This window comes from Gadus chalcogrammus, chromosome 20 (genome assembly GCF_026213295.1).
Source record: "Gadus chalcogrammus isolate NIFS_2021 chromosome 20, NIFS_Gcha_1.0, whole genome shotgun sequence".
Lineage (NCBI taxonomy): Eukaryota > Metazoa > Chordata > Actinopteri > Gadiformes > Gadidae > Gadus > Gadus chalcogrammus.
Window position 1 is genome coordinate 1,369,377 of NC_079431.1, and position 10,000 is coordinate 1,379,376.

Here is a 10,000-nt window from a genome sequence, read left to right on the forward strand (position 1 = left end):
GCGCTGCCGGCGGGGCAAATGTACTGGTACCCGATCATCACGAAGAGCACCGCCAGGATGGGAACCAAGAGCAGCTTACTGGATCTATCATCCATCATATCAGGAGCGTGGGGTCATATCCTTACTTTGAATAATTATGTTCGGACCTGTGCGTCTAGTCCGGGAGTCATTCCTCCAGGCCGCGTCAGGGTGGACCGTGGATGCTTTATGGCGTCTGTGGGTTCTCAAAGTGCCACAGGTTGATTGAGGTACCACTGAAGCAGGCAAGCAGCATCCTTCCCAGGCGAGGATCACGATGGTCTGCTCTGGAGGAAGCGAAGCCCCCCTTCCTTCAAACGCGACGACACTAACAACAGTGCAGGCGGTGGATGCTGCGAGGGAAACGTCCACATCCTGGACCAGAAGTCATCTCATCTGCACAGCTCTGCACGCCGCTCACTTCTTTAGCCGTCCGCCGTCCAACTTCTCCCGTCGCGATGGAGATGGAGAGCGTCATCCGTGCGGTGTGGGAGTTGAGCTGAGCCGCTCCGTGTAGTTCTGGATCGCGGTCTCTGGGTGATATCATACAGCTCGCCGCAGTTTCAGCCAAACCCCTCAAGATAGGCCTACCTGAAGATAAATCACAACTTGTGTCTGCGAGGCGACCGCAGCGACATCGGTGAGGGGGTCCGCGGGACGTTGGAGGCAGCTCGTCCGCTCTCTTCACCGGGGCTCCAGCACTGAGTGGAGGAGATGCTGCATCAGAGCGGCGGAGGCGGTGTGTTCGAGTCCCCCCCCACCCCCCCACACACACACACACACACACACACACACACACACACACACACACACACACACGGGCCACGTCCCCCTAGCCCCCCCCCCCCCCCCCTTTATCTTCAGCTGGGGCTGGGACGCACTATGTGAGGGATCAAAGCAGCTGAACCCGTCCAATCAAACTTAATGATTTTATTGCAACATTCAATCGTATCAGGCGTGCTGCACTGGAGCACGTGTGCACGAGTGGATTCACGGGAGCGGGAGGAGGACGGACGAGTTGCGTCGACAGAAGTACATTCCGGTTTTAATTCTTGTTCAAAGTAGGCTGCTGCAGACGAGGTAAACCACACGGGCAGAAATAGTGAGCGTTCAGTGGGGTGACGTCATTGTACAGACTGACAACTTCAGTACTTCAGAGCGAGGGTGTCTTGTCTTCTGAGATGAGTGCGCGATCGAACAGCAAAGACGTCATTCTGGGTTTCCAATGTGGAGCTTTCATTGTGATTTGCGCCACCTTTTTGTTTCCGAGTTTATCCGTGCGTCAGTGTGTTTTTGATTTGCTTGTCGCATCTCAATTAGCCTACTATTTAGTGCAAAGAGGCTTATATCATATCAAGTACACGCATATTTTTTTGTGTCTTTTTTTTTTTACAATAATACTTTATTATTATAATAATAATTATAGTATAATAATACAATTCGTATCAATATATGTATAGCCATCCATTCAAAAATAGCATTCATATAAGTAGCCTACTATTCATATAACTATATTATAAGCGTCAGTGATTATTATAATTAAACCACACACACGCGCACACACGCGCATGGTTGAATTGATGGTTAGTGGGAATCTGTGGCGCCTGTTAGAAACGTAGGTGGCTACAGCAGTGCCGGAAAAAATGTACATTTCAAAATTGCTTTAAATTAAGTTATAATATAATTATTAGCTTAAGAACATGTATTAAGAAATAATATTAACATAAAATGTTACAAAATAGCAAGCAACATATTTCTCCTTACATTTCTCTCGCAGTTACGAAGACAGGGCAGCGTTGGACTCCTCGATACGCCTGCTGACGCTCCGGTAGCGGAGAGGCGCTTTGTACGGAGCGGCGGTGAGGAGCATGACAACAGGACTCCCGTTATAAACAGTATAGTTACAACAAGTTACACTCTGAGCGTCGGCAAACCCCTAAACATGGGCACATGTGTGTAGAAAGCCTTTCGTGTGTCTCCATCTGCCCGGCGGCTGTGTTTCCGTCCAGGATATTCCCTCCTAACTCGTCCTTCTCATTCTATCCGTCCTGTTTTGACCCACTGGGTATAACCTGAGATAACCTGAGGTATACCTGTAAGTTAGTGTCGGCCTGCTGAACACACACACATGTCATGGGATTGACATGCTTTTAAGTTTTTTTTCTCAACCGGATTGAGGGGATCTGTAGGTGACGACTGGGTGCCCAAGTTGTATTGGCTGTAACCCCTACGTGGCAGGAGTTAATGGGACGTCTGATGCTGGCTGTGTCCTAGTTGAACCGGACGTCTGGTTCTCCTCCTCGTTTGTGTGCTGGCTGTATCCTAGTGGAACCGTACGCCTGGTTGTCCTCCTCTTGTGTCTTCCTGTCGGCTGAGATGATGAGGAACGCGTTGCTGTTCACGTTGTGGTTCATGTTGACCACCCACCATGCGAGCGCCGCGTCTAAAGGCGTCTCCGCGAGCCTCAAAGCCAAGTGGACCATGACGCCATTCCTGCTCGAGACAAGGTAACCTGTGACCCTCACACACACACACACACACACACACACACACACACACACACACACACACACACACACACACACACACACACACACACACACACACACACACACACACACACACACACACACACACACACACACACACAGAACAACAAAGACAGACAGACGGACAGACTACACACACACACACATTTTGCAGATGGGTGTTTAGGATTTACTCAAACCCCTTCCCCTGCCTGCATACCGAAACTTGATTTATTTTATTTTTTTTATTTTTTGTGGGGAAGGATGTAGGCTAGGTACGTTTCAGATGAAGCCTATATGTTGTTTTTCTATGTTGTTTACATTGCCCTGACCTTTTTTTCTCTTCACTGATAACATCTGACGATTCTGTGTACTAAGGTTGTGTAAGACGGATGTACTTCCTGAATCCTTGATGGTTGATACGTTATCAAATGTTAACGATGTGGTTCATACTCAGTAGAGAGTAAAAGCATTCGTCAACTATGCTTTTACTATACCTATACCAATACTTTTTTATTATTATTTAGCTTCATGCGCTAAATTTCACTCGCCTCTTCAATGAAATGTCTCTCTTTTGTACAGCGAGTTCGTTGCAGAAGACGGCAATGAGAAGTTCTGGCAGTTTGTGGATACTGTGAAAGAGCTCACTGTGTACAAGAACGGAGGTACGGCGACTTATCACTCAGTCCCACGCCCGCCGCGTCGTTACAGCACACGTGGTCGTCTTGGGTTGTGTGTCTGACGCTGAGCCCCTCCCCTCAGAGTCGGTGCGGTCCTACTACAACCTCATCCTGAAGAAGGCGGGGCAGTTCCTCACCCACCTGCAGGTCAACCTGCTGCGCTTCGCCCTGTCGCTGAGGACCTACTCGCCCGCCGTGGCCGCGTCTCAGCAGGTGTGTTGCCGCCGCGACGCGTCAGAGAGGGGAGTGAACTGGGGGCGCGCAGAGCCCGTACCATTACGGCTCAGTGCTGATCGCCGCGAGCCGGGTTCGATTCCCGCCCGTGGACCTCTGCTGCATCACCTTATCCTCCGTACCTTCCTAACCCTCTCTCTATAATATTAATAATAAAATGGAGTGAGCCGCTGGTGCGCTGGTGGCGTGCGACTCTAAAACGTTTCCTCTCCCTGGCTCCCGCCCGCGGCAGATCGCCAGCGACGAAGACACACCAGCGTCCTGCCCGGCGTTCGTGTCGGTCCACGGGCAGCTCGGCTGCAGCACCAAGGACCTCAAGAAGCTCCTGAAGGGCGCCTTGGACAGGTGATGTTGGGGGGCGACATGGGGCTCAGGAGGCAGAGCGGGGCGGCTGGGCACCGCAAGGAGGCTAGTTCGATCCCCGGCTCCTGTCTGTGTCCCTGGGCGAGACACCTCACCCTGACCGCTCCTGACCAGCTGGCTGTCGCCTTGCATGGTCGACTCCGCCGTCGGTGTGTGAATGTGTGCATGAATGGATGAATGTTGGGGAGTACTGTAAAGCGCTTTGTGTGGCCACTGGTCAGACAAGCGGTATATAAACGCAGTCCATTTAGTAATACATGGTCCCCCTTGGTGAACCTAAAGGACCGTACCGGTCCGGGAGATTGAACCATCGTCTCTCCTGGCATCACTCAAACATCCGTTACGGAAAGGATCTCTGAGGATCACCTTGTTTCTCAGATTCAACCTAAGAGTATTTAGCGCCTGCCACGGATGTAAACAACAACAGCAGCACTTTGGGTTTTTATGAAAAAGGTTTGTAAAGTACTTTTCCGGCGATTCACTGTCACACACTCTGAACTCAACAACACACATTTATTCCAAGAGACCAAAGTGCTAAACTGCTATTTGTTTTTTAATTTGTGTCAGTCACGCTCATGTTAAATGGTCTTCATCAGTGTCTGCACAACAAATTAAACAGACTAATTAAACTGGGCACGGATGTTTTAGTGAAGCCAAGGGAGACGGTGGCGACGGTTTGATCACCCAACCGGTGTTGTCCTTTTAAGAGAGCTTTGGTTCGCCAGCGTGGAGGTCTGCAGTCATTTGGCATAGCGGTCAAAGCACTCCCCTTCCCACCCTGCCGTCCGTGAACCTTTGTTTTGTCTCTTTTATCTTTTGTCTATTACAGACCAAAGATGAGTTGTCAACTTAGCTTTCTGTTCTTCTTCAACAGGCTATTGCATTTTTACATTTAGAGCATTTAGCACGTTTTTATCCAAAACGACTAACAATAAATAAAATTTTCAGAAAAAAGAGAAACAAATATATATATCTGTCGGTACAGTAAGGATGTTTATAGAACCAAGTGCCAAGCACTAACTATCACTAAGATAACCCATTCCCCGTATACACCAGAAATAGCTAGGATGAGACGCTACACAATGCCAAGTGCTATTTTTAAGTGCCAGGACGTGCAACATAAAAAAGAGAAAAGGAGAATTAATTAAAATGTTCGCAGGCCAAAGCCGTTCCTGTACAAGACGGACCACAGGTACCCCGGGCGTAACGTGAGCGATGTGCCCGTGGTGGTGCTCTACGCTGAAATAGGAACCAGAAAGTTCAGTGCTTTCCACACGCTGCTGTCGGAGCGGGCGGAAGCCGGCTCGCTGATCTACGTGCTCCGGCACTTTGTGGAGGTGAGTCGCCGGGTGTTTGACACCCCTGCTCCAGCCCCCGCGTTTCATGTTGATGCTCTTTAAAGTGGATGCACACGCACGCACACACACACGCGCACACGCACGCACGCGCACACACACCACGTCCTTTTCTAAATTAATTCCCTTTCAGCCATGTGTGTGTATATATAAAATACATTCAAATGTATGCTCAGTCACGCTATACTGAATGTCAGATGTGTACCTATTTACAGTGATCTGGTGTCAATAAATACATTATCTAATTATGGGTGAATCTTTATTACGACACATGACAGCGTTTCCTAGCAACTGGCATACAACAGTCTTATTTTTTCTCGGCCTCGACATTTATCTTTAGAGGACAGGAGAGCAAGACTCCTGGACAGGCGAGCGTTACAGAAACGCGCGCTTCTTCACCATCGCGGTTGGTGGGTTTGTGATCTCCACGCCATTGTCGTGTTTTTCTCATCTTTACCTGCAAGAGTAAGCCATGTCTGCCATGCCATTGACTCGGCGGGCCCTGACAAAGGCAGAGGTCAGCCCGGTGATGGATTGCAGGAGAGAGACAGAGAGTACAGCCTTCAAGGAAACAGGCTTCAGCAGAAATCTCAGAGAGAGAGAGAGAGAGAGAGAGACGAAGCAGGGTACTGGAGTATCCCAGGGCCCTGACTCCGTCGGCAGAAGTAACAGTCTTTTCAGAGATGAACAATGAAGGGAATTACAGTGTAGGTGTGGAACATTTTCTTCCAGATTCTACCTTTGGAAGTGAATATTGGGGGGCGTTGGTGTCAAGGCTGCACGGCTGGATGGCGCTCAGCACATGTTCCATGTCTTGCACTCCCTGCGATGTGTTTCTGTGTCTGCATTCTACTGAGGTGGATGTGTTTATTGAGCCTCCTGCGACTGAGGAGTTGATAAATAGTTTGCGTTTACCCATCAAGCGCTCTGTGGAATGAGTTACGATGAGGTAGTGTCTATTGCTTGGAACTTAGCACAGGGAATGAGTAACTGAAGCTTTTAGACTGGTTTAAGGTGGAACTTATTTGAAGACAAAACAAGTCGCAAATCAGGGCATGGCAGTCTTTTTGTTTTCTAGTCTTTTTTGCACTCGCTCTTGAAATACATTTGAGGCGTTTCTCAACCATCCATTATGTGCTGTTGCAAATAGCTACCGTGAAGCTCTTGTGTCTAATATTCAGCTGAAGAGAAAATTAGGTAAAAGAAAAGGTAATTAGCAATTAGCTAATGTATCAGTAGGTGTTTCGAAGTGATGTGGCTTTTCGATTGTGTTAATTTGCCCGTCTTTTTTTCAAATATCTATACTTAGGATACCACTAGAATACTGCAAATTTGATTATGTTGGTTATATCTACGAAACGATACACATTAAATTCTCCTGGATCGCTATTGTTGTTGATTTATTCACTAAAGCCAGTGTTTGCGACGGTGGTCTCGTGAGTTGGCTAGGAGGCTAGGAGGCTAGGAGCCCAAGCATCCCCAACACCTCCCCGTGCCGCCCCTCACTCCTCGTCTCCCCCCTCTCCCCCCTCCCCCCCCCCCAGGACCCCCAGCCCCACAAGGTGCTGCTGTCGGGGTACGCTGTGGAGCTGGCCATCAAGAGCACCGAGTACCGGGCGGTGGACGACACCCAGGTCAAAGGTCGGTTCAGCCTATAACTCTGCTGTGTCTTAAACCCTGTTGTGCTAAGTCTAGTCTCATTAATCTGACGTCAGATGAATCATCTAAAGTGTGATTATAGCAGACGAGCTCTTAACTGTTGTTTCAAATTCCTTTGCTTCATATTTCTTTTGACCAATCAAGTCGCTGGAGGCGGGGATCTGTAAGCGTCTGATTGGCCAACAACAAACTCGGCCAGCACTAGTAAACTGTGATCAATGGCTCCAAATCAACACTGTGTCCACTTACTGTAGAAATACTCTCATTAAATCCCCTCCCGAAAGCTCCATCCACTCACGTGATCGGGCTTCCCTTCGGTAGAATATCCGCGCAGTAAAACAGGAAATGAGGCGTAACCCCGCCCCTTTTCAGTGTTGGGTTTCCTGCCCGGACTTTGTTCCATAGTTCTGCTATGACCTAGGTCTGCTGGAACCTAGGCCGTATTGTATCTACTGTAGGGGTTGGATCGGCTGCATACCAGCTGTGTCGGCGGACGGCAGTATTTATCGGCCGTTTCCGTCGGCCATCTCTGTCGGCCGTCTTTATCGGCCGTCTGCATCGGCCGTCTCTATCGGCCGTCTCTATCGGCCGTCTCTATCGGCCGTCTCTATCGGCCGTCTCTATCGGCCGTCTCTATCGGCCGTATTAAACTCTGGCGCTTCCTTCTTGTCTGGTTCCAGATTCAAAGGCTGGCACCAACCGAGATGAGGAGGACGTGGACGAGGTCCAAGGGTTCCTGTTCGGAACATTGAAGTAGGAAAAGCCAAATCAAAACCATCCCATAATGACTGCCGCTAAAATAGTAATAGCAATGCACCAAAACTGGCCGAGCTGTACACTGGATACACTGTTGGAAACGGGATTTATGCCATTGAATAACTTGTCTTGTTACTTGATCAAAGAGACTTCTTGTGGGCTTGATGAGATGAGGATGTTGAGGTCCTTTCTTCTGCCGGTCAGGAAGTCCCACCCTGAGCTCCAGGGGGGGCTGGGAGAGCTCCGTAAACATCTGGTGGAGAGCAGCGATGATATGGCCCCCCTCAAAGTGTGGGAGCTGCAAGGTGACACAACCCCGTCCACAACTCCATCAACAACACCATCTAACAACTCGTGTTGATTTTATGGCAAACGGATATTATTATTATATATTTATATGACATTATATTATATTTATTTGTATACCTTATTTATTTGTATATTTTCAAAATACTATTGTTATTTTACATTGAATATATATAACCTTTATTTACATATACAAAATATGCATCAATATACTTTCCATGATTAAATTATCAATATACATGTAGTTAAAAGGTCATAGTGTTTTAGACAGGTGCAATGATAATGTAATCATGGATATTGTAATGAGGTATGCTTCAGAATAATCAGACTTAATAACGATCCATATGGTAATTGACTGTGTTCTTAGATCTTAGTTTCCAGGCGGCCGCTAAAATCCTGTCGGTGCCCAAGTTCGACGCTCTGAAGCTCATGAGGGACCTCAGTCAAGACTTCCCCAGCAAGGCCAGGTAGGCAGCTCAGACTACTGCGCAGACCGCAACGATTCAGATGAAGGTCAGATTTGGCTGAGGAGGCTACAAATAAGCAATCAAAACCTTCAGGCAGTCGGGCCAAAACACACGCTATCGTCTTGGACCGAACCCAAATATACCCCGATACAGAAAGAAACCCGATCTGCTGCGTTCTCCTGACGTCTCCAGTTCGACATACGCTCACATCGAGGCCTCTGTTAAGCCGGTGTCCTCCCATCTGAAGGGTGGAACCATCTCTCGTGTTACGAGGGCTCCAGGCACCTCACAGCCACTCTTTACTGCACGCAGCCGCGGAGATTGAAGTGTGCGTGTTCCAGGCCCACACCGGCTGTAAGACCCAACGATTGTTGGCGTGAATGTTAACGGGGAACACGATGTCCCACGTACCGCCATGAGGTGCCCGTAGAATTCTGGAGATTAAAAAGTGTGTTTTTACCGTCGACGAGGGGGGTTTGAAAAAGCTGATGGTGACTGTACACGCTTTACTGTTCCCACAGATCACTGACAAGAGTGACCATAAAGCCGGAGATGAGAAAAGAAATCGAGGAAAACCAAAAGGTGTGCCGCGCTCCTTAGCGGATTCAGACTCCGTCCCCCAGACGTGGTTCGCTCGGTCTGATAGCATCACGTCTTCTGAAAGTCATTTCTTATCCCTGTGCACACTGAACCCTGCGATATAAATGAGTTATTCTCCTCGGTAGTTCTGCTGTAACTGTATATTTTTCTGGGCGTAGATGTACGGTGCTAAATAAGGGTTCTCTGAGTCCGATGAACATTTTACTAACTTTATATGTTCCCGGGCGTCGCCGTATGGGGCTAACTAAGAGGCTGACTCTGAGTCTGATGAACACCTCACTGACGGCCGGCTCTTCCTCCCTGCAGCGTCTGAGCGAGACACTGGGGCTCCACCCCGGAGACGCCGCACTCTTCATCAACGGGCAGAACATCGATCTGGACACTCACACCCCCTTCAGGTAGGGCATCTGGCTGGGGTGGGGGGAAGGGGGGGGGAGGGGGGCGGTGCTGCTGCCTTCCACAACGACGGCAGGAAGCTGAAAGAAGAAGGATCAAATACTGGACCGGTGGCCTAGAGACTCTCCTCCCCATGAATCAAAGTCTGCAGCGCCGCACGGCCTCGGCCTCAGCCGATACATACTAACCTGTGATGTGTGCCTGGCTCTCCTCAGCATTCTGGACATGCTCCGAGGAGAGGCGCGGGTGCTGGAGGGGCTCCACAACCTGGGCGTCACCGGGGAGCACCAGGGGAAGATGCTCAGGCTGCCTGTGGGCGTGGTGGAGGACAGCTACGCCCTGGACATCAGACATCCAGCCATCATGGTCTGTCTGTCTGTCTGTCTGTCTGTCTGTCTGTCTGTCTCTCTGTCTCTCTCTCTCTCTCTCTCTCTCTCTCTCTCTCTCTATCTCTCCATGTCTCTCTCTCTCTCTCTCTCTCTCTCTCTCTCTCTCTCTCTCTCTCTCTCTCTCTCTCTCTCTCTCTCTCATGTCTCTCTCTCTCTCTCTCTCTCTCTCTCTCTCTCTCTCTCTCTCTCTCTCTCTCTCTCTCTCTCTCTCTCTCTCTCTCCATGTCTCTCTCTCTCTCTCTCTCTCTC

General features: G+C 49.2%; 2 protein-coding genes across 2 annotated transcripts in view; one reads left to right on the plus strand and one right to left on the minus strand.

Moving 5' to 3' along the window:
• LOC130373683 (heparan-sulfate 6-O-sulfotransferase 3-B-like) overlaps positions 1-95 on the minus strand; it is a 10,862-nt gene extending 10,767 nt beyond the window's left edge. Inside the window, exon 1 of the mRNA XM_056580305.1 lies at positions 31-95. Coding sequence (XP_056436280.1) covers positions 31-95 — 65 coding nt within the window. The remainder of the gene's footprint in view (positions 1-30) is intronic.
• Positions 96-1,835: 1,740 nt separating this feature from the next.
• Positions 1,836-10,000, plus strand: part of LOC130373684 (UDP-glucose:glycoprotein glucosyltransferase 2-like) — a 29,473-nt gene continuing 21,308 nt past the window's right edge. The window contains exons 1-12 of the mRNA XM_056580307.1: positions 1,836-2,525; positions 3,129-3,211; positions 3,309-3,439; positions 3,693-3,805; positions 4,983-5,160; positions 6,723-6,819; positions 7,518-7,590; positions 7,798-7,898; positions 8,267-8,366; positions 8,888-8,948; positions 9,273-9,364; positions 9,578-9,728. Coding sequence (XP_056436282.1) covers positions 2,395-2,525; positions 3,129-3,211; positions 3,309-3,439; positions 3,693-3,805; positions 4,983-5,160; positions 6,723-6,819; positions 7,518-7,590; positions 7,798-7,898; positions 8,267-8,366; positions 8,888-8,948; positions 9,273-9,364; positions 9,578-9,728 — 1,311 coding nt within the window. The 5' untranslated portion in view covers positions 1,836-2,394. The remainder of the gene's footprint in view (positions 2,526-3,128; positions 3,212-3,308; positions 3,440-3,692; positions 3,806-4,982; positions 5,161-6,722; positions 6,820-7,517; positions 7,591-7,797; positions 7,899-8,266; positions 8,367-8,887; positions 8,949-9,272; positions 9,365-9,577; positions 9,729-10,000) is intronic.